At 41.9% G+C, this 23926-nt stretch overlaps 3 protein-coding genes across 4 annotated transcripts in view; 1 reads left to right on the top strand and 2 right to left on the bottom strand.

Annotated features, from left to right (window-relative positions):
* Positions 1–144: 144 nt before the first annotated feature.
* On the bottom strand, positions 145–7384 carry pik3r6b (phosphoinositide-3-kinase, regulatory subunit 6b; the record flags this gene model as incomplete). The annotated part of the gene is made up of 19 exons (XM_080906094.1): positions 145–289; positions 371–471; positions 592–644; positions 757–844; positions 923–996; positions 1088–1190; positions 2712–2822; positions 2900–3004; positions 3085–3181; positions 3267–3606; positions 3718–3810; positions 3890–4037; positions 4782–4965; positions 5058–5127; positions 5207–5342; positions 5471–5539; positions 5693–5805; positions 7172–7267; positions 7369–7384. 19 exons carry the CDS (start codon positions 7382–7384, stop codon positions 145–147), a joined length of 2142 nt encoding a protein of 713 aa, XP_080762220.1.
* A 507-nt stretch (positions 7385–7891) lies between these two features.
* LOC308412021 (phosphoinositide 3-kinase regulatory subunit 5-like) lies at positions 7892–18302 on the bottom strand. Of its 2 annotated transcripts, none has more exons than XM_080906090.1 (18): positions 18163–18302; positions 15944–16061; positions 15345–15445; positions 15181–15249; positions 14932–15070; positions 14106–14175; positions 13788–13965; positions 13286–13457; positions 13125–13193; positions 12229–13025; positions 11148–11273; positions 10497–10628; positions 10298–10391; positions 10103–10179; positions 9911–10004; positions 9739–9818; positions 9531–9649; positions 7892–8517 (listed from the first exon to the last, which is right to left on the bottom strand). In XM_080906090.1, the coding sequence occupies exons 2-18, from the start codon at positions 16050–16052 to the stop codon at positions 8370–8372; spliced, it is 2574 nt and encodes an 857-aa protein (XP_080762216.1). In that variant the 5' UTR covers positions 16053–16061; positions 18163–18302; the 3' UTR covers positions 7892–8369. The 2 variants fall into 2 exon arrangements, with proteins under 2 accessions (XP_080762216.1, XP_080762217.1); XM_080906091.1 differs by having other exon boundaries at positions 15944–16058; positions 18163–18290.
* Positions 18303–21233: 2931 nt separating this feature from the next.
* ntn1b (netrin 1b) overlaps positions 21234–23926 on the top strand; it is a 49406-nt gene continuing 46713 nt past the window's right edge. The window contains exons 1-2 of the mRNA XM_080905025.1: positions 21234–21484; positions 21654–22701. Of these exons, the coding sequence (XP_080761151.1) occupies positions 21687–22701 (1015 nt within the window). The 5' untranslated portion in view covers positions 21234–21484; positions 21654–21686. The remainder of the gene's footprint in view (positions 21485–21653; positions 22702–23926) is intronic.

The raw sequence follows: 23926 nt of genomic DNA, 5'->3' as shown, positions 1-23926 counted from the left end.
TAGAGGTGACCTGCTTCTGCCTCTAGCTCTAGCCCACCACGACCCTGAACTGTATGCGAGGTGAAGAAAATGAACTGATGGGTGGACGGATATGCTTTGCTAATGTAACATTAAGATGACTGTGAAGCAGTCAGCCTGTGTCCCTCACATGCTGACACCAGAGAAGCTGTTGATTGGCAGTGACATGACTTTGTCCAGATACTTGCTGAGTGGCAGCTCTTGCTCGCTGCCGATGCTGTACCTACACCGAATGGTGCAACCCGGGTCCAAGCATGGAGAGATTTCTATTCTGTAAAAGAACAATGCAGCATGTTAGTTTTTCTTAAAGGGCGAGAGTGGACAAGTAAAAACAGAAGAAGCATAAAATTACTTTTGGACATTGGTGTATATCCTGTGAGGGTCTTTGTCCAGACACACGCAGAGTGTTCGTTGCTCCATTGTCCTGATGCTGATGTTTCGAGTTTCGATTTTCTATCATTAACAGATTCAGTTAACGGTTGCCTTCAGATATGGATAAAGCACTTCCACTGCATCATGCATAATGAGATATAACTAGCCAATAATCCAAGGCAGAAGAGAATAATGTCTTACTGTGTTGTATGCGGGGTTCAGAGAGTCAAACCTTGCAGCCAGGTAACTCTCCCCTAAACAAAATGAAAAGGATGACTCAGTTTTTTCTCCACATAATTCTTATTGCACTGAAATAAAGCAATTGATAAAAAAAAACCAAACAAAAAAAGAAAACCAACAACAAACCTGACGCTGAAGCTGCCGGCTCTGAGGTAATCACCACACGCCAGGTCATAGATGCTTCTCCTTTAACGTCTCGTTTGCTTAAAGTGGCCTGTTGAGAACATCAGTGAGTGTGAGTCTGTGTGCAAGTGTGACAGTGTTAATGAGTGTAAAAGGATAAGGGGTGCACCTTTGTGTAGTTGACCGACAGAACCACGCCAAAGAGTTCCACCGATGACTTCTTTTGTCGTACAGAAGGTTCCCCTGTCAAAGACGAGCCAGTTTATGTCGCCATCTGTTACCGTGGTTACATCAATATCCACACACACATGCACAGAAAGATTCGCACACATACTCTGCTGCCAGTCTTTAAGGTGTCTGAAATCTGGGATGTCGGCCTCCAGGTGGGACACAAACAGCTCCTCCACTGAGGCCAGATCAGAGTTGGAGAGGGTCATCTAAACACACGGCATATTTAATCAAATCAAAAACCAGCGTGAACAAACGAATGACAGCACCTACCGGACTCTACACTGAAGAAGTAACTGCTAAACTTAGTTTAGTTAAAGCTGTAACATTTGAATTTGTTTGGAAACAGTGAATGAGCTGGAAAGACATTTGGATGCCCATCTGCCACTTTATTAGGCACGCATGTTCATCTGCTATTGATGCAAATATGGAGTCAAACAATCAGCAACTCAGTGCATTCAGGCATGCAGTAAGGATCAAGTCACATATGTTTATAAAGGCATGTAGGTCAAGACGACGTGCTGAAGTTCAAACTGAGCACCATGATCTGAGTATTTTAGAAACTGCTGGTCTGCTGGCCAGACTGTTTTGAGCCAATGGGAATGAAATTATTACTCAAATAGCCACTCTTTACAAACGAAGCATGCAGAAAAGCATCTCTGAACACACAACACATTGAAGCAGATGGGCTGCAGCAGCAGAAGACCACGCCGTTCGCTGCTCTTGTCAGCTAAGAACAGGAAACTAAATCTACAATCAGAGTCACAATACTTTTAGAATTAGAATGGGTTCACCAAAACTGAACATTATCGTGGATCAACACACCAAAATCTCTGAGGAAGGTTTCCAGCATCTTGTTGAATCTTTTTCATAAATAATGAATTCAGCAAACTGTACCTAATAAACTGGCCAGTGCATGTCACCAAAAAGCTTGTGAAGTTATTATGAACTGAGATCAACATTTCTTGTACTCTGATTTGGTCCACCTAGTGGATAAAGTGAAACATTTTCTCTCATCTTAGCTCAGATTTGTTATCCACACACTGTAGGAAAAATATTTTATGCTAAAACTTGAAAAAAAAAAACAGTTTCCAAAAATAACACAGCATTTAAATTAGATCAACATGAAATTTGTTACAGTCATAAAAACAACAACAACAACAAGAAATTGTTGCATAAGTGAATCCCTGAGAGGGGAAAACCCTCAGATGCAAACACAGGGACTGGTTCACCTTTCTGTGAGTTGAACTATGTGGTTCAGGAGCTTAAGAATACAATTTGAAAATTTGGCTGTTCCCTCATCTATTATTGGAATAATGAACAAGCCAAGTCAGTTTTGGCTGTGAACTTTGATATTACTACATTAGAAACAGAGAAAAAGAACTGAAACTCACTGAAAATGATACAAAGATCCACACACAAATAAAACTAATGTGAGAAATTATGAAACAAAGATATGACACAGGAGGTCTAATACTAAATGTCTAAGTCCCCATATCAGCAGGAAAACATTTCATTGTCCAAACTCTAAAACTCAAATTCAACACGCAGTTACACGATTTGACACAAGTCCAGCTTTAAGTAAGAAAAATAGACATTATTTATTATTATTTTCTTTTTAGCTGAATTCTGCTACGATGTTTGACACATGAAAAGCCAGCCTTGCTCTTTGCCTTCCACATTTAAATGCATGTAAAACACAATATCTACACACGATAGCTCTGCTGTACCTTAACTGAATAGACCGGGAGGTTAACTGGCTGTGTCCCACAGCGAAGGTAGTAACACAGGGTGTCCAACAAGTAAAGGCTCAGCTCTGTCGGTTTCCTGGAAACAGAAGGCTGTGCAAAGGGCGGACAGGATTAGATGGACTGCATATAGTTATTATTAATAAGATGTAATCGCTACAGTTGGTTACCAGCTCAGGTAGCGTCGGGATGGCAGCTCCCAGACTGCTAACGTTGACACTGTACCACGGATCCACTCTCTCCAAACAGGACGCCAAAGACAACCTGCTCTCATCCTGTGAGGAGTATTAAGAGTTACGTAGTCCTCTACACTCACACCTGTCAGAGCTGCTTTGAATGTGTCAGTGTAACTCACAGGTGAACTCGGTGAAGCCTCTGCATCAGAGACTGGGATGTAGTACAGCTGCAGGTCTAGTTTCTTGGTCAGCATGTTACGTTTGGCCTCTTTCTTGCTGTATGGACATTTTTAGAAAAGTTTATTTAAAAGTGGGCATGCACACACACACATACACACACTCCAGTATTTGGGATCCTCACCGTATGATGTAATAAGCCTTGGTGAGCTTTCCCAGGGTGCTGTCATCCCCCAGTACCACAACTCGAGCCGTGTGACTTCGCTCCTCTTTGAGTAGAAGCGAGTTTCCGGTAACATCTTCCTTCATCTTCTCCTCCATCAGACTCAGTTTTTCTGCAGACTTTGACTTCTTCAAGGCATTTCTCCGTTCCCGCAGTGTCTTTTGAGCCGTGTAAGGCAGCTGCTCTGCTTCGTCTGAGTCCTTTAAGTCCTTCACTATCCCGCTGTCTCTTGAGATCCTTTCTTTGTCATCCTTAATGGAGTTGGAGCCAGAAGGTAGGGCAAAGTCTGTCAACAGATTCCCTTAAGGAAAGACAAATTTAACGTCAGTTTCAAGTAAAACTGCAGCCTTCTTGTATGTGTGGTAAGATTATAGATATGAAGCATCAGTTTTTGTTTGTTTGATGGGCTCACATAGCATCTCTTCATCTGTCCACATGAGGAAGTTCATCTCTGGCAAGGGCACTGTAGTGCTGTACACAGGACCTTGTTCATCATGCAATACATCTGAGAGAAGTTGATAAGAAATATTATTATTATTATCTCCACTTAGAATAACTTGTGTTATAACACACTACACTCAGACCTTTTTCAGAGGCAGCCAAGATGTGTTTGTATATCTGCTTCAGCCCCTTCAGATAATCTGCACGACTGCCGGGACCATGCTGTAAACTCTGCTTCACAGTTTCAACCACATCCTGGAAATATTGCCTCACATCATGGTCCTCTAAAACCTGGAAAAAAAAATTAGGGGAACACATCAGATCTTGATGAATAGCTTGATGTGAATAAGGGAACAAAATGACACAGGAACATCCATCCATTCCACTTCTCCCTTTCAGGGTCGCAGGAGCCTATTCCAGCTGTCATAGGGCGAGAGGCAGGGACACCCTGGACAGGTCGCCAGTCTGTCGCAGGGCTAATGCACAGAGACAGACAGCCTTTCCCACTCACATTCACTCCCATGGGCAATTTAGATTAATCAATTAACCTATCCCCACTAAGTGCATGTCTTTGGATGGTGGGAGGAAGCTGGAGTACCCCGAGAGAACCCACGTAAACACAAACTGGATTTGAACTCAGGACCTTCTTGCTGTGCGGTAACAGTGCTAACCACCGTGTCACCGTGCAGTGGAAAACAAATCCTTTCAGTGCTGGACTCAAACTCACAGCAAAAAAAGTTAATTTTGTTAAGTTTTCCTTGATTTGATTTGATTTTTCTGAGCATTACATGTTATTTTTTATATTTATAGAAATCAAGGTGGCGTGAACTAAAGTTCTGTTTTTGAAACCTGGAAAATGAAACCTGATTTATACATATACACCATTTGAACTAATGGGTGATTAGTTCATGTAGCTTATGTTTATATTTATATACATAGTAAATAATAAATCTGGGATCATGAAAATGAATGGGATTCATCCTCTGGGGATCACTACTGTTTCTTTGTCCAAAGCACCCTCATGGATGTATTTACCTCAAGAGCTTGAGCTAGTCTGGAGCTTTGGCAGGTCGTCCCTAACCCTGTCTCCAGCACACGGAAAAGCACACTTTTCTCCATAGTCCGTGTGTTTGTGAGCCGGCGTGACACTTCCAAGTATGCTTTAACCGTAGCTTCCAGTGAAACAGAAAACACAGCTGGGTCTGCCAGCACAAACACTCTGCAGGACACAAGCAGGAGACAATAATGTTGCGATATACAGTTGAATCATTCTGATACAGGTCTGGAGGTCTTTCAATATGGCCTGCTTACTTTTCCCTGGCAGCAAAATGCTCACTCTTGATATTTTGCTCTGCGATGACTCTCTTCAGGTACAGAGATCCTGTTGAGGAAAGGGTTTGTCTGGTAAGAGTGAGGGCGGATTTTAGTATCGAGGTCACGCGTGTAAGGATATGTGATACCTGGTGCAGTCATTTCCATCTTGATGCTCCTCAGAGTGTGCAGAGCCACAGTGGAGTATGGCGATGGCAGTATCAGCAGTTTCCCCAAACACTCGTACGCTTTGTGATAAAGACCTTTAGGAATTGTGACACCTGACTGGACATTGAAATACAGAAAAGCCTTTCAGCCTGTATTTGTACATTATTTACAGCTTGTTGCTGTTGCTGCAGTGTTTTCATGAACAATATCGTATTTTCAGCTGTGTGTTGCCAAGTGCGTCTTACCTGAATGACTACATAGTAGAGCGTGTGCAGCACTGGGTTGACAGACATGTAGGTTTTTTTCTCATGGAGCTACACCAGCCAAAAAACCCAGACAAACAAGAATTCAGTATCTGAATTCATTTTGTACTTTTTAAGCAGAAGTAAAGAAAAGAAAGTCTTTAAATGCACAGCTTTTGCACAACTGCACAACTTGATTTTGACTAGACTTGATGAAGGACAAACCTTGGAAACTGTTGTTAACGTCTTCTCCAGCTTTTGGACCAGAATTGAGATTATTGAAAGGCTGCAGGAAGGATTGACTTCCACCTTCCTTTGGAGGTTCCATACCAGCATTCCTGCAAATCAGGCAGACAGTAGTTTGCTTGCATTGTCTCAGATAAGTGTGACTATCTATTTTAGCAGCTAAATTATCCCACTGTGTGTGAAGAGGGTGGAAGGTTGATACCACTACTATTAGCTAATTAGCTTAAAATAACTAAGCTCTGCAGCCCCTTATTAGGTATCCCTCACTCAAAACTATAAATCACAGCTTTAGGAGTCACATAGTCATGTGTAAATACTTTACACTCACCGGCCACTTTGTTAGGTACACGTGTTCATCTGCTCATTAATAGAAATATCTAATCCACCAATCACGTGGCAGCAGCTCAAAGGATTTAATTATGTGGACAAGGTCAAGATGACCTGCTGAAGTTCAAATCGAGCATCAGAATGGTTGTTGGTGCCAGTCAGGTACCATGATCTGAGTATTTCAGAAACTGCTGATCATGGAAACCATCTCAAGAGTTTCCAGAGAATGATCAGAAGACGAGAAAATATCCAGCTAGCGACGGTTCTCTGGGGGAAAATGTCTTGTTGAGTCCAGAATTGAGAGATGAAGGGGCACATTGCTTCAAGTTGATAAAGCCAATGATAACTCAAATAACCACTAGTTACAGCCAAGGTGAAGAGGATCTCTGAATGCAAATATGAACATATTAAACCTTGTAGGCAGACAGGGCCCCACCAACAGACTGACACTCCTGCCACCAAAAATCAGGAAACTGAGGCTACAGTACAGTTTGCACAGGACAACAGAAGATTGAAAAAATGTTGCCTGGTCTGATTAATCTTAATTTTTGCTGCAACATTTGGGTGGTAGGGTCAAAATTTACATGAAACAGCATAAAAGCATGGATCTATTCTGCTTTGTATCAGAGGCTCAGGCCTTCTCACCAGATCTCAGTCAAACAGAGCATCTCTGGGAGAGTCACATCATGGATGTGCAGCCAACAAATCTGCAGCAGCTTAGTGATGTTGTCACGTCAACATACACCTAAAACCTCTGATGAATGTTTCCAGCAGCTTGTTGAATTAATGCAGTTCTGCAGGGAAAAGGAGTCTATCCCAGTATTAGGAGCATGTGCCTAATAAAGTGTCCAGTGACTGTATGTGTAATAGATTGTAAACAAAGGGAAGGAAAACAGGAAGTGATAAGGAAATATATCACAGTTTTAGAATCTATTTATTATAATTAGTAATTAAACAATACTGTTAAAATGATCGCCTGTGTTGATGCAAACTATCTGCTAACGGAAGCGTCTGTTTTACTAGACAAACACGTTTCTCAGCAATGATGACGAGTTTTTAATAATCCATTATGTTGCTCTTTGACTTCAGACTTTGATTTCAGCGCGCTTATATACTTTCAGTAGTGGATACCTTTGCGGGAACAACTCTCGCTCTTCATCTCTTTGAAAAGAGCCTGGACATCATCACACAAGTTGGAGTCCCAAGTGGAGGAGAGGTCCTCTTTAGCTGTTAAAACACACACACATTTTGTTTGCATTCTCTAGACTCCGAAACTGCAGCTTTTACTGGTGAAACGAGAATGCCCATGAAGAAATGAAAACTCTCACCTGTGGGATCGACCATCCTTTCCACTCTTCAGAGTTTTTGAAGGCTTAATTTTAGCACAGCTGACTCAAACCAGAACAAATCACAAAAAGCCCTCTCCTCTGAGGAGAGAGTTCAGCACTAGTCCCCAACAGCCCAGCAACCGAAACGACAAAAATTGAACTGAGTACAAATACCTGATACCCTGCAGTGAAAGGTAAGTGCACTTCTGCTTTGTTGTCCGATGACTGGCTCAGCTATAAATACATCGCATCGTGCAAAGCATTGTTACTTTCATTCCTGCTCTGTGTGCAGCATTTCTCCAAAGCTTACTACAGAAGCTTCTGTCCGAGCGAGCGTTTTCAAGTAAGTATGAACACAGTTCCCTCCTGAATATTCCCTGCTGCTTCCTGTTACTGACATAATGCCATGATGATCATCACATTGCTATTTTAAGCATGCTCGGCAGGGTGTGATTAACTTATTGGAGGAAATAAAATTCTGAAACAAAACGTCACTATCCAAACAGATGAGTGTAGTCTTTATTTCAGTTGGATGAGCTACAAAAACAAAGTGAAATGCAAATGCTCATGAAGGTTTAAAAAACCAACAACACATGAGAATAAATAACTTAGTTTATTACACAACATTATTGACTTGAAAATGTACACATTCGTACTCAAGTAATCAGTTTTCAAATCACCCACAGCAGATTTTAACCCACCCCTACACAAACAGTGCCGGTAAGACAAGAACCTGTAAAATCCCCCAACACACCGACAAGTACACCCACATTCCTCAGTATGCAGTGAGCGTGCCAGTGTGTCAGAAGAAAAAGATGCGTACACTTCCTTAACAACAAGGCGGCACACCTTAATCTCAATTGTGGCGCACGCATGAAAAAATGTCACTCTTTGTCAGTCTGTTTATTTTTCACCAGCTGTACAGTGTCCCTGTCCTCAAACATCCCAGCATTAGAAAGAATCCCACAGCTTTCTTCTTCTTCAGTGCGGCACCGAGCTGGTCATGGATACGAGGACGAGAAAGAGGTGATGGGGAGGCAGAGCATAGAGCAGTAGGATGGGTGCAGAGGCTGAACTTGGCCCAGCAGCGGTTGGTAGGTCCTCCAGTCCAAACCGCTTCCCGGCTTACAGCACAGAGACACCTCACACCTGCGGGCGAGACAGAGCAACACTGCATTAGACTCGGAGACGCTGAGGTTGTGATTCACATTCGGAGAAAAAGGAGGCACAAGAAAGAAATTTGCCCCCCATCCCCATCATTTTCTCTCAATGCATTTAACAGATTACATAAAACAGAAAATAACAGCATGTGTGGCATATCTGTATGTAGCTGTGCAATGGTGCTGAGTGCAAAGACGTTGGAATAAATTATGGAATAAATCAGGGACAGTGAACTAATTACTATATATACAGCATATACATAAGGACAGCGTATAAATAGTATATAGGCACTGACAACAACAAAAGATAACATATACAGCACACTTTGGTTCAGCTTTGTTCAGTTGATATTTAAATCAAGTATATTAAGTGCTGCTGATTTATTGTGCTTCATAATTGGGGCTGAAACCTTAAAGGTTTTGTTGTTAATGCTACAGTAATGCACAAATACAAAAGTGCAGCAGCTCATCTGGTGTCCTTCTTTCTGAAGAAGAAGAAGCAGGTCTGGAAAATGCTTTTAAAATGAGCCAATTGGTCCTGTTGCTTAAAGTGGGTCTTGGGAATTTTTCGTATTTTGTTAACAGAAAAGAAAGGTCATAAAGAAACTGTAATAAATCCACCAGCTTTGGGCTTTTTATCTAAGGTTTTTGTGGAAGTCTGGATAAAATTACTAAATTTATTTTTTGTTATCAATTTATGCTCCAAGACATTATTAGAAGTTAAAGTATTTTGAAGTTTGGTGAGAGTGTTTTCTTTGTGTAGGGGTCCCAAGAAAGAGGGCAAATGAAAGACTGAGCTGATATGTTTTTCAAGTTATAAATATGAAAGATCAGCAGTTCAACATCTGTCCACATCTTTTGCTTGTAACAGTGTAATTTTAACACGTTGCTTTGATCCTTTCATGTAAGTCACGCATCAGAGTATATTTATTTTCCAAGGCTTTAAAATGCAGGAGGAATTCTTTCTGCCACCAAAGTCAGAGGTGATGCTTCGTTTTATACCTGGTGACACTTTGAATAAACTTCTTTTCATCCTGATCCAAACACACAGCAAACGTCGTCCCGGGATCTCTCCCATTCACCTGCATCTTGTCCACCTTCACTTCTGAGACTGAGATGTGCTGCCGGAGGGAGAAGAAGTGTGAGGAAGGGAAGGGGGGTTGTTTCAAAGGGAGAGTGAGCACGTCATCACATTTAATATCACCCTCACCTGTTTGTAGCCCTTTTTGGACTTGGAGCACTGCCTCTTCAGGACTTCAGTCATTGTGAGCTGCAGGCTCTCTGCTGAATCTGCACAGGCAATATTTGAATAGCTTAACTTACAACAAAGCATAGGCAAGACAAATAAAAAAAAAAAAAGAAGAAATGGGAATCACACGCACCGAGCTGCTGAGGTGTCCTCCACTGTTTGTGAAGATTAATCGATGTGCACATGATTTCTTTATTGATCCACTGGCTCCTCCCACTGATTGCCACCTGTTGCCGAGTCACAGATTAAGGAAATACGCCAGGCTGTGAATTTAAACATCATCTTATTGCTTGTGTTGCAGGAAACGAGTGTGTGGGAACAATACCTTGTTGTATGCAAGGCTTAGTGTTAGAGGGACAGCCTCTCGTTCCTCATCAATGCCAAACCTTTTGCTGGCAGCACCTTCAGAAAGAACACAAGGCAAAATTAGACGCACATGTGCAAAAGTGTGTGTTTGCCTGAATGGTGTCGCTGCTGTCTGATTACAGACATCACAGACTGATTTCAGAGTGTGACTCACCCATGGCCTTCACAGCTCTGGTTCCAGCCGTGTGTCCAAGCTCCAGAGACTGAATAAATACTTCCCTTCTCCTCTCTCCTCCAACCAGGGTGAGCTGTGCAGAGGAAGGAAGTATTCATGGTTATTGTGTCCTGTGCATGCCTGTGTATGTGTCTGTCTGCGTGTGTGTGTGTGTGTGTGCGCATGAATCTGCTCTGACCTCAACCTGGTAAAGCTGCACCAGAACAGGCTGGTCTGCATGTCTGCAGTAATAAAGCACCAAATCAGCCAGCAGGGGCAGCTGCTCCGTACCGCTGTTGCTGTGCGATACGCTGTCATCCTTAGAGGCCGCCTGAGTCATTTAAAAAAACAAAACAAACTATGTTGTTATGTTGGCAGCATGCGCATAAATTAAGTATGCTCATTAAAATAGTTTTGCCCAACTCGCCCCTGGTATAAGGAGAACTGAAAAGGTCGCTATTTTTAGGATGAACTTCTGAAACACTGAAAAGTCCCCACAAAACTGATTCAGCTCATGAGGTGTTTTCAGATCTCCAAAAAGTCCTCCACACATGGAAAAACTGAGAGATTTACTATGATCATCACTATGATCTCCAGCCATTTCATTGCTCCTTTCATATAGCAAGTGCCTCACAAGACCTCAAAGGATGTGTCCAAAATGAGGCCTAGCTTACTTTTAGTGCTAGTTTGCTGTAAGAAAAATTAAAACAAGGACACTGGATTCTTTATTCCCTGTAATTCAACTTCATCACTTAAGGATAGTGATTGGAAAAACATCAGCGACTTTTATAGACTTCTACTGTGTGGCGTATGAAACACTGAGAGGTGATGGTGCCTGAGTAAAATATACCTGAGAGAGCACGTCAGAGGACAAGCTGAGCAGACTGAGGACATTTCGCTCATACCAGGGATCCATTATACCCAGCATGTGAGCTATATCTGTCGTCCAGTCGTCCACTGCAAGGCCATTTGAGTCCTGTATGAAAAGTAAGGTTGTCTGTTCAATTATATTAATGACATTTTATTATCCAAACTGTTTGCACAGCCATAAAAACATGGCTGTTATTTTACAGTACTCAGTGCTTAATGCTACCCGGTGTGTTGTGCAGCCGACAAATCTGCAGCAACTGTTTGATGCTATCAAGTCAATATGGACCAAAAATCTCTAAAAGTAGTAGCTGTAAACCCAGTACTAGCAAGGTGCACCTAATAAACTGGCCATTGAGTGTATATATCAGTTTTAAGTTTATAACGAGAAAACTTCAGAAATGGCAGGTTGTTAAAAAAATGTCTACAAAATCAGATTAATGCGAACTCAGCAGCCAGTGCTTTGGGTAATGTTCAGAAATAGTGTCAACCACTCATAAAGGAACAGTCTGATGAAATTGTTCTAATTACCAGCAGGGGGCGACTCCTCTCTTCCAGACTTTTAAGAAATCTATGAGAAAGTGACTTCTCGCCTCCCTTCATTAATGATGTCAAAATATCATTTGTTGAAGTTTTATTTAACGCAACGCAGTATCAATTTTGACATGAATCTATTTAGAGAGAAGCTGATTGTATGATGATTTGAAGTGTTGCTATGAAGTTCTTATCAAGTTGGTTTTGTAAAGTTGAACAAACAGCAAGCAGGCAAAACGCTCAGATAAAGGTATCGAAACAAAACTAAAATAAATTTGCTGGCTACATCCATCTTTAATGTACAGTCTATATATTTGACGTCTAAGTCCTGGAGAGAAAGCGAATTTATTATGAACAATGAAAAGACGTTTTTTTTGGAGCCAGGCACATAAAGTACTCATTCATAGCTGATCAATGAAATTAAAAGTTGTTTTAAGGATTATTCTTTAAAAGTGGTCCCATCCTATCTATGAACATATGGAGATAAAAGACGGGATAAACTGAGATGCAGAGGTGGCAGATGTTCTCACCACAGAGGTAGTGGTTTTGGTTAAACCTACTATCCGCTCCTCAGTTGGTGTGTGCCCTCCTCCCGGACTTCCACTTTGTCTTTTGGTGGGAACAAAGTAAAACTGCAGCTTGCACACCTTGGTGAGCTGGGGACATTTGCTCTCTTTCTGATGCAGGTCGCTGTAGGCTCTGGCCAGCCTTCCAGCCTCTCTGTCACCTCCAAACACCACCACCTTGACGAGGGTAGGTGCTTCTACCAGATCCTCCTCGTTGCAACTCAGGATCGGTCTCCTGCGGACGCACAAATGCTTTTGAGGGGAAAGAGGATCCAAGGGAGCAGGGGACTCATGAAGGGGATGAACTTTGGAGGGTTTGAGGTGTGACTGAGTTCTTTCAAAGTCTTTGTGGTAGGCCATGCTCTGGACACGGCGGCAAACCCTAGGACTGCGAGAGGGCTTGAAAAGCAAAGAGAAGCCTAGGAGGGATCTAGACTTCTTCTTTGGTTTCTTTCTAGGTTTGGGCTGTCTGTCTGGTCTTTCCTCTATGTCCTCCTGTGTTGTCTCCTCGCCCGATTCCACACCCGATGAGCCAGACGGCACAGACCAGCTGGAAGACAGAGAATAGCCGGAGTCCCTGGAGGACGAGGACGCGGTGGAGATGCGATGACTTTGAAACTCAGGATGATCTTTGTTTCCTTCCGGTTCGTCTTCCTCATCAAAGCTGGTGTCGTTATTGTCATCATCGTCAAGTCCGGTTTTAAGGAAACAGTCTGATGAATCCATGTCATTCTGAGCTCCAAGAATGTGTTTCAGAACATCTGCAGTGATGCAAAGAGCAGGATTAGCGTTAGCAGATTATCCTGTAGCTCAGTTAAAGGAAGCTTTAGTCATAAATCTGTTTAAACTGAGCTTGTTACCAAAGTTATCATTTTCCCAGTGGCATTTGTGGCATTTGGGGAAGGGCAGCGTGAAAATGTCAACAGCTCCTGATGAGAAGAGGAAATACTGAGATTAAAGTGAACAGCGCCATTTTCATATATAGTGCTTTCATGTTATTTCATGTTATTCCCTGACCTACCCATGTCTGTGCCTTCATCGGCACGAGCAGGTATAGCAAGGCTTTCTTTGAGCCTCTCCATTCTTTGGAGTATTCCCTCTCTTGCTGATCCAAGATCTGCTGCAGAGGCTGCCATCTCCATGCTTTCTGTCAGTGACTGCAGAATCTGGTCCAGCTCCTCAGGCTGCTTACTCTGAAAGAAACATTAAACATTAAGAAAACAAACAAACAAAAAAAAAACTTTAAGGGGAAAAAATTGTGAAAAACCTTTAGATATTTACAGCTTGCAACTAGGGATGTAGTTCTCCTGTAATACAGTAAAATTGCATATAATATATAATAATATTTACCTACAAATAAAGGTGCGGTATGCTAGAATAAGGGGGAGGCAAGTCAGATTTTCACAGGAAGCAAAGAAATAATTATACCGTAGGCAAATTTAAGTAAGTGATTTTAAGTAATATGCAATTGAAAAGTATAGTCACATTAGAAAGTGTTACCAAAACAGTCAGTGAGGAGTCACCTGCAGGGCTTTGTGGAGCTCCTGTAGGTCATGTTTGGTGCCCAGAGCTGCCTGAAAGCTGTGCAGGATCAGAGTGATGGTGACGTCTCTGCTGCAATGCTGGGAGGCACTCAGCTGCTCGGAGACAGACTGCACCTCTGTAGGAACATCATCATCTGGACTCACCAGCAGTACCGTGCTGCATACATTAACGCCCACAAACACACACGCAAATGTTTAGTGCGCACAGAAATATCAGCAATGTTTAACTCATTTAACAGATCTTTTTTTAATATTTTCACTCACATTCTGTAATCATTACATTTTTCGTGGACTTACATGGTTTTAGAGCCGTGAATCTCATGGGAAATACCCTGCTCCGTCCTTACCAGTCTTTGAAATGAAATACCTACAGCAAACAAATAGGAGAAAGGTCAAATACATGGATCTACAAGTATGAATGCATGAGGTGGTTTTGTCAGGGAGACACTGCCTCCATGTGGTCACATGGTAATTAACCAAACCAGTGTTTTCTATATTTTCATGTGTCAACACCAAATGAACTCTATTAGACCTTCAGTGTTGTTATATTCTCTCTTATAACTTAACTGGTAAAGTAACAATGCCTTTTTGGTTGTTAGTAGCTTACTTTAATAACCATTTTGAGGAAAGGCACATCAATGCGCACATACACCACACTTGGTGTTCTCTACTTTACACAGAAAGTAGTACCACAAAACTATAAACTGATTTTACTAAATACATAACAAGTGTCAACAGCAGTCAGTCACTAAGTGGATTCATATTAGGTGGCACTTAATTCTACTGGTGGAAGTTTCCACATTTACCAGCAGAATTAACCACCATTTGGGATTGTTTGGTCAAGTCTGATTACCTGATTAACCAAGTCTGATTAACATTAAACTGATAAGTAGCTTTGAGTTAACTCTAAACTATCTGTTAGCTGCTTTGTTTTGAACTCAGTTTGCTTCCTCCTTCTCTGATTAAAGGATACAACCTTCTTCTTTTTGTTTCTATTAAACTGGCTTTGCTGCCAATGACGCTCACTATTATTGTATAAACACTTAGCTAGTAGTAACTACTGGTGGTATCTATTGTTATGTCTTTCATATTTTACTGCTGTGCATATTAGTTTCATTGCAACCTGGTGCTCGGAGCTCCTGCTGGATGACATTAAGCAGACGTTTAGCAGCAGAACTGCAGGGCTCGGGCCAGGACAGGAAACCATGGAACAACAGGTTGGCGTCCTGCAGCACGCCACTGTTTGCTGGCAAGTAAGGAGCCTGCAAGAGTGAGTAAGTGTTAATGTAAGTTCCACAAATGTTTTTACTGTGCAGCTGATAATGGGAGGATTCCTTCTCATTTCTGTCCTGATCAGTAAATAATAACTCACTCTCAGGAGGGTGGAAGAGAACAAGAGCGAGAGCGGCACCACCAGCTCATACTGACACTGCTCCAGCACCTGTAGAGGAAGAAAAAACTTGAATTGAAACCACTGCCTTTCCTCCTATAGCAATAAACAGCGCAGAAATTGATGTTGGTGTTTCGGCTTTTCACCTCCTTTGTTTTCCTCAGTATTTGCTGTAGAAGGATGAGGAAGTTGTGGGGATCTCTCTTCACAAGTTCCTCCAAAGACCAGCGATTGATGCACAGTCCGGCTAGTCAGGGCAGAGAGAAATTTTAAAAAACCTGAACTGAGCTGCGTATTTCTCCTTTTAGGTTTCAGTCTGATGGCAACCAGTAAACAGACTGTTCAGGTACTCGGCTTATAGTTAGAAAGATGCTTGAAAACGATGACGCCACTTTCACTTGCTGCCTGTTTTTCAATGAAGGGTTTTTAGTTAGAAATTTTAAAAAAGGATCTTGCATAACCGGATACTTGCTCATTCTGTGTGTCACCACTTTCAATTCCCATTTTTCTCTTACAGCTCCCAGTTCATTGAGGGTATAAGTCTTATTACATTATTATTATTTGGAAATAATAAATATTTAATATTTTAAATAATATTTTAAATAATATTATTTTAAATAGTTTTACAGTTTTTCCACCAGTAGTCTTAACATGTCTTCCCCCGCCCCTCATAGTGGTTTGTTAGGCTGATGATATCATTTTCTGGGGTGTTACCATTAAAAGCAGCTTTGCTTTTGAATCCTACCTTTCCAGAGCTGTGTGTCAGGAGTGTCGACACCCAGGTGACTGAGGCAGCGCTCGAGGACATGCTGGATTCGATCCTCGGTGCATGAGCTCTGATCCAGCGTCTGCATCGTCTTCTACTGAGGCAGACAAATAGAAAAAAGCTAAATTACTCCCTTTGATGCTTTGGTCTCTTTTGGTCTCTGGTCTCTTCAGTCACTCAGACTTCCCACTGATGGTGCTGGCCACACTTTACAATCATTGTTTATCCCTTTCCAGACCAACACTTGCTCTCACAAGCAAACAGCAAGTGTCCAACCAGTGTCCACAGCAGGGTAAAAAAACACAGCAGACTGGCACTTCCTAGTAATGCCAGTGAGTCACAGACTGGGGGAGTGGACCGGAGATGAGCTGGTGGAAAACAGCTCAACAACTTCTACTTTTTCATTCTTAAAATCAGCTGGTGACACCACATTCATGTGACTCACAAGCAAGTTGGAAATGACTTACAAACGGACAACTTCCTATTTGAGCCTCTTTAGTCCTAAATCAAGCAAATGTGTGACTTTGAAGTAAACATGGTCGCACAAGAAAAAAGAATTGCTGGAATTCACTTACATGCACCTGTGGTTTGGGCGTTCACACATTTAGCTGCAATAAAAAGCGCACAGTGAAGTAGGTAGCAGCATGAGCAGATTCCCCTGAGACATGGTTTGCTGCAGTATTTACTTAAACTCAGATCACACCCTATGACATGGATGAGAAGGAATATTTCCCCTGGTACTTTTTCTAAGGAAGCTGTAACTGGAAAAATGGGCTAATCTCAACCAATCAAAACGGGAAAAGGCCTCTCTGAGGCACACAGTGTAAATTAAAGGGAACATCTTGTGTCATTTATATATATATTGTCGATGCTCATATTAAGCATGCCTAATGAAATAATGTGAGCAAAACGTTTCAAGGCTTCAGACTGCTCCAAACATGTGTTTTCCAGCACTTATTTCTTGTCTCAGCTTCATATGATGTCACTGAGATAGGATATCCCTTATACGGTTATCTCAGGCGCAACAGCCCCACCCACCTGCTGTCCAAACTTGTTTACCAGAGGCAGTCAATGAGAAGACAATTAGCTTAAAGGAAGGGGAAGAAGATTAACAACAGCTTGTTTTAGACAGCAGGCCCAGTGTAAAATATGTAGGCATTATTTTGAATAGCAAATTATCCAAAGAGTTCAGCAACAACCAAAAATATGTAGCTTGAAATGTGGATAAAGAGTCCAGTTGAAATTTTAAAAGAAAAATGGAACTACTCTCTTTAGACATGGGTAGACATGCAGAGCGTTCACAGTATTGCAACATAGTGGTGACGCCGAACTTTTATTTTTTTAAGGGGCTTGCTTCCATGGTCAGATGAACTCAGCTAACCTTTCACCAACATCACCAGTCTAATGAGATGTTTCAGCCACATATCCCTTACTTTCAGCTGCCTACGGTATTTCTTATAGGTAATGATTTCAAACTTTGTGTAATTTGTTTGTGTACATGAAGACACACACAAACACAGAGACACACATCCTCTACTTGGGAACGGCCGTAACAGAGGATACAGAAAAACAGGAATTAAAGCGGAACATGAAACAAGTCACTGACACAGACAATGACTTTTAGTCACGCTGTGGCTTCGTAGTCGTAGTTCAAGCTTAAAATCTAAAGCTGCAGGGCACGAAATAACTACATCTGCACATAGCACATGACCAACAAGGATATGCTGGAAGTATTTGTTTGCAGCAGCTACCTGGCATATCCCCTAGCAGCGAGCAAGTCCATCAATTGTCCACTGAGGAAGCAGGTGTTAATCCATTGTATGCTTTCAGGTTATATTGTTCAGGCCTGCCATGTAAACATGACGTGCCACAATGCAAAAAAAAAAAAAAAATACCATTATTTGATGGGAACTTGACACAATAGGATTGCTGCACTTTAAGCCAATCAAATGTATTTTTATGGCGTGACAGCCTGGTTACATCAACATCAGCTTTCAACAAAAGAAGAGGAACAGGAAATCTGCAGAGGTTGAATTAAAGTTTGCCGTTAGGTCTCTTATAAGCTGGGTGATAGATGCTCGTTCTAAAACGAGTTACAGACAGCCTGATATGAGCAGAGATGCACATGCAAGTTGATGCTTAAATGTTTTTAATGCGCATAAAATTAGAGACAACCAGCAAAGCGAGATAAATCTTACCAGTGAGCACTGTAATCTGTGTCCTAGATCATCCCAGATGTACCACAACTGAGAAACGCCAACGAAGGGAAACAATACGGAGACCACATCCTCCTGTGTTGGTGCTTTTCAAAAATAGACCCTCCAACTGCACAGCTAAGAGAGCATGTGCTGCAAAACAGGAACTTGATGAGTCTTTATGCTGAAGTAGTTTACACAAGACATTGTGCTGAAGCAGTAGGAGGAGTCTTTTTTTAAGACAGACCTCATTTGACTAAAGTTGTTCACAACATTGTGCCATAAACGTCTAGACTGTTGTGATCAAATGTGTCAGTCCCCAGAGATAAGGCGATAAAAACTGGGGTTCTTAGTCCTTTACATAGAGAAATCAATCACACAAATTTCATATAAATTTCTGAACACAGACTCCACAGCATGCCAAAGCCTCTTTGGATGGCCTATGTGAGTGTAAGCAGTGCACATACAGCAGTTAGGAAAGCTGTTTTAGGTAGTAAGTGGCAGCGAATGGCCAGTTTGAACAGTCTCTGGTAAATGAAAGGATCAGTCAGTTTTCTGATGACACCAAGAGATGTTAGCTACTCTTTCTGGTAAGAAAACCCTTTAGTAGGAAACATATTTATGCCATTACTGGTAAATGCCTGTTCACATGGTATAATTCAGTGAGTGTCAGAGGGAACTAGATGTGTGCATCTTCTCTGTGCCCTGAGTGCAGGACTCTAGTTCCCTCTAGTGCATTGTGTGAGTAGAATAAAGGGAAGATAAAGTGAGGTAGGATGTCAGTTAAGTAGATTTTGAATCCTTCTAGATGCAAAATTAGCTTTGGCGGTTTCAGGCAAATACAGTAAACCCATTAGATGCTTAAACCAAAGAGAGGTGAGCTGAAGCTGTCGCTGATCTGTTTTTCCTTTTTAAAAACATAAGAAGAAGAAAATAATTATGTGCCTGGTTAATTTCCTGCTATTAAAGTTGATATTGCTTCTGAGATCCATAATAGCCTGTTTAAGTTAACACGTTCATGTTTCAACTCATTGTAGGGTGTCTTCATCTCTTGTGCTCATGTTTAATACAGGTATTACCAACATAGGACAGTCTTGTCAGGGGAGGCACTGGGGGGACAGCAAATTTTAGGTGCTCCCCAAAGAGAAGCGGGATACAGCGGTAGAAGACCATGCTGGGCACCACTCCTAATAGCTAAGAAAATGAAACTGAGGCTACAGTTTGCATGCACTCACCTAAATTAGTCAACTGAAAAAACACTGCCTGGTTTGATGAGTCTCTTACTGCTGTAATATTCAAATAATATGGTCAGAATTTGGAGTAAACAACATAAAAGCATGGATCCATCCAGGTGGTGTAATGGTGGGAGGAATATTTTCTTGGCACACTTTGTGTACCAACGGAGCATCATGTAAAACCACAGCATACCTGAGTATTGTTGCTGACCATATCCACTGTCTTATGACCACATTGTTCATATCTTCTCTGGCTGCTTCCAGCAGGATAAAGAACTTTCTTGGACATGACAGTGAGTTCACGGTGCACAATTTTCCTCCACGGTGCACAATTTTCCTCCACAGTCATCAGATCTCAATCCAATATAGCGCCACTGGGATGTGCTTTAACAGATGATGCACATGCAAATCTGCAGCAGTTGCATGATGCTGTCATGTCAATACAGAACAAACCCTTTTAGCAAATATTTCCATGACCTTTATCAGTCTCTGCCGTTAAGAATTAAGGCAGCTCTGAAGACAAAAGGTAGTCCAACGCAATATTAGCACAATGTAAGAAATAAACTGCTGAGTGTAACTTATTGTTGCTTTGTGTATCAGTAGTGATGCTCAATGTGCTACATTTGCTTTTGTTTTGTGATGTTTCCTCTTTTACCTAACATTATCACAGCATACGTAAACACCCAAAAGAGTGTTGCAATTCTGAAACATTTATCAGCTTCCCCTTTCCTATCAACAACCCAGCAATTTCTAAAAACATTAATCAGAGTAAAATTTTATCTACAAGTTACCAAAAATAAACAATGGTTAAAAAAAAGACACACACACACATATATAATACTATATATATTTATAGTCCCTATCCCTAATCCATTTCATCCACTTGTGTGTGACTCCTTCAGTTTCCAACACCAGAGGTTTCCCCAACTGGGGAATGATGGGCCATGAGGTCATTTTCAATATCTAAATTGTCATGGTGCGTACAATTTACAGAGAGATGGGGAATGGCTCCAATCACAGCTTTGTAAGATGGTGAAAGACGTATCCTTAGCCCCCCTCCTTGATTCAAAGATGCTCTTTCCCTTCAAAGGATTTCGTTATACCTGGATGACTGAGCATTTATCAAGACATTCTAAGTACTCGTTCATATTTTCACAACACTTACTTTATCTGACTTTACAACCTTGTTCAAATAAATAAAATAAATGGAATCCAAAAATAACAATCCCAATTAAAACTGAAGACAAGGTTAACAAAAGTTAACCTATGATAAAAAAAAAAGATGGCTTTAAGCTGTTTATATGTAATATTTCATTATATATCTCATTGAGACGACAGTTCAGATGATTTTTTTTAATGTACAGTGTGCCTGTTAGGCAATGTTGCATCACTCCCTTGCTGGCACATTAGACAATAACGACATGAAAAGGAAGGTTGTGTCTTGCTACTTGCAGCTTACTGGGGCTGCAAACGTGCAGCTGATTTCCTGTGCGTGAAGATAAGGATGTGGTTTAAAGACCAGCGATGAAACCACGGTGGTCATTGATGGTATCTTAGACGTGTTTTTTTTATTATTGTATCTTAGTTAAATAACACATACATACACTGTTGATTAAAGAGAGAGAGGTAGCTGAAAAAATCAAATGACTGCATGACTTAAGTTTCATTTCGAGTTTGCTTTTTAAGCTTGTAGTTCACGTAATATGTCGGACGATGTCGCTGCTCCATCTCCGACGTCGAGACATTAAAAAAGAAAAAAGAAAAAAAAAAAGCTCCGACTCCTGACTGAATGAGCGGAGCCCCCTTTTTTCTATTATAACAGAGAGGGAATGGGACAGAAGGAGATAGAGGTGGGCAGAGGTGTGACTGAGTGGACAGGCAGAGGCAGAAGGAGGGTCAGAGCCAGCTGGGCATTTGCCATATCTTGGTTTTATTCTGGGTTTTTTAAAGAGGGGGGGAAGTATAACTATAGCAGTAGTTGCGGATTAAATCGGATAGGCTGTTTCTCCAAATTCTTTGGAGTTCTCCTGCACTTTCAGGCTGAGCTGTATATTTGGAGGTAGTGGTCTAGGTGGAGTTTTCTTGGCCCTGTAAGAATATTTTATACACATTTATTTCTTTTCATGCATTTGTTTGCGTCCTAACCCACTCTCTAATTTCCTCGTGAGCGTTATTTATTGTTTAATAGCTGTCTTGTTTTCTTCTTAATACCTGACTGCAGCGCTGCTAACTGATTATCTTGTCCTCGTCGTATTTCAGCGCAAACCCACCCCCTACGACTCACGGATTACAATGCAAAGGATTTTGGAGGTTTGGGTCACCTTGGTGACAGTTTCTGCGCTTACCAAATGTGTCTTTGGGGGATACGGGTTCAGCATGTTTGCTGCACAGTCTTCCCCTCCGGACCCGTGCTATGACGAGAACGGGAATCCTCGGAGATGCATCCCCGACTTTGTCAACTCTGCTTTTGGGAAGGACGTGCGCGTGTCCAGCACCTGCGGCACTCCGGCCGCCCGCTACTGCGTGGTGACCGAAAAAGGAGAGGAGAGGAGTAGGGACTGTCACACGTGCGACTCCGGAGATCCCAAAAAGTCCCATCCACCTGCCTATTTGACAGACCTCAACAACCCTCACAACCTCACCTGCTGGCAGTCTGAAAACTACGTGCAGTATCCGCAGAACGTCACTCTCACCTTGTCCTTGGGTAAAAAGTTTGAGGTCACCTATGTGAGCCTGCAGTTCTGCTCGCCCAGACCCGAGTCCATGGCGATCTACAAGTCCATGGACTATGGCAAATCGTGGGTACCTTTTCAGTTTTATTCCACTCAGTGCAAGAAGATGTACAACCGGCAGAACAGGGCAGCAATTACGAAGCAGAACGAGCAAGAGGCGATCTGCACGGACTCCCACACAGACATGCACCCGCTGACAGGTGGGCTCATAGCCTTCAGCACGCTGGACGGCAGACCGTCGGCACACGACTTTGATAACTCTCCGGTGCTTCAGGACTGGGTGACAGCCACGGACATCAAGGTGATCTTCAGCCGGCTTCACACGTTCGGAGACGAGAACGAGGACGACTCCGAGCTAGCCCGCGATTCCTACTTTTACGCAGTGTCGGACCTGCAGGTCGGAGGACGGTGCAAGTGCAACGGGCACGCTTCAAAGTGCGTCAAGGACAGAGAGGGGAATCTGGTTTGCGAGTGCAAACACAACACGGCGGGACCGGAGTGCGACAGGTGCAAACCTTTCCACTACGACCGACCCTGGCAGCGCGCCACGGTTAGAGAAGCCAACGAATGTGTCGGTAAGGGATCCCCTGTTTTCCAATTCACTCTGGAAATATTTAAGCATTTATCAGTGCCAAAATAATCGTAATGAGTGTTGTTATCAGTGTTTTCTGCTGTACACACACACACACACACACACACACACACACACACACACACACACACACACACACACACACACACACACACACACACACACACACACACACACACACACTTAATTCTAGCCAGGTGATTATTCGTTTGTCTTTACTTTTGTTTTTCTCACTCCAGTCTCTCTAATTTAAAATATCATTTTGCGCCTAAGTCTAAAATGCGTACTTTACGCACAGGGAAATATGGTAAATGGTGCTCCTTAAATTAGAAATAATTAATTTCTTTTTGGCTAAATATATTTTATTGGAGGAAAAGAGGAGGAAAAGGCCTTTATGTCAAAAACAAGCTGAAATCTCAGCACCTGCGCAGTGAAAACCCCTCAAACTAAAACGTCTATATCTTCAAAATACTTTCTTGAAAATTAACCAACTTATTGGTGAATTATTATCATTTATAAGGGTATTTATTATACTTTTTATATCTCTCAAACCAAATAAACTGTTGTTGAAACGACCGCAGGAAAAAAAATAGCAAGATCTTTTTTCAGTAGAAATTAGGACTAATTGCTGTTTCAGCAAATTAAAGATTTCGCCAATTTAGTTTGAAAAAAAAATACAAATTACGCTAAAAGAAACACCAATGATTTCTAGGAGGCAGGTGCGCCACCGTGAAATAAAGGAAAAAAAAGTCTTTTTCTGTTGTTTCCCAACTTTCACATCCTCCATATCAGTTCTGCAAAAACGCACTTTGTCAACCTTTGATCTTTATCAACATCCACAATAAATCCATGAATAGCAAAGAAAAGGCAGGAAGTCGTTTCAGTAAACAAAGCGCGCCTGCCCAAATGCGTGACTTCGTTTTGCCCCGCGTGTTTCCGACTGTAGTAGCAGCTCTAATAGGAAAGGAAACATTGCAGCTGCACAGATACACTGCAGGGGCGTGTTGTGTTTCCATAAGCAGGTGCTATTACAGATTGGACGGGCGATTAGGGCGGTTTTATTGACATTTTTGGCACGTAGAGTATAAACTGCCACTTTAGAGGCAGTAAACTATTCAGAGAGGAGGACAAAGCGCTGGGTAATCTGAAGCCAGATCTCCCCTCTTTTTTTTTTTTAAATTGTAGGGAGAGTGTATTTGCTGCGATGC

Source organism: Rhamphochromis sp. 'chilingali' (assembly GCF_963969265.1).
Source record: "Rhamphochromis sp. 'chilingali' genome assembly, chromosome: 15".
NCBI lineage: Eukaryota > Metazoa > Chordata > Actinopteri > Cichliformes > Cichlidae > Rhamphochromis > Rhamphochromis sp. 'chilingali'.
Note: the sequence above shows the minus strand (reverse complement) of the source record. Positions and strands in the feature narration are given on the sequence as shown.

What these genes read in the sequence shown, in the direction of transcription:
- LOC308412021 (XM_080906090.1), bottom strand. Translation starts at nt 16,052, where the DNA reads ATGCAGACGCTGGATCAGAGCTCATGCACCGAGGATCGAATCCAGCAT. An exon ending in AGCTCCACAAAGCCCTGCAG is followed by an intron (nt 13,458 to 13,787) that starts GTGACTCCTCAC and finishes TGTTTCTTTCAG; the next exon opens with AGTAAGCAGCCTGAGGAGCT. An exon ending in CCAAAAAGGGCTACAAACAG is followed by an intron (nt 9,650 to 9,738) that starts GTGAGGGTGATA and finishes TCCCTCCGGCAG; the next exon opens with CACATCTCAGTCTCAGAAGT.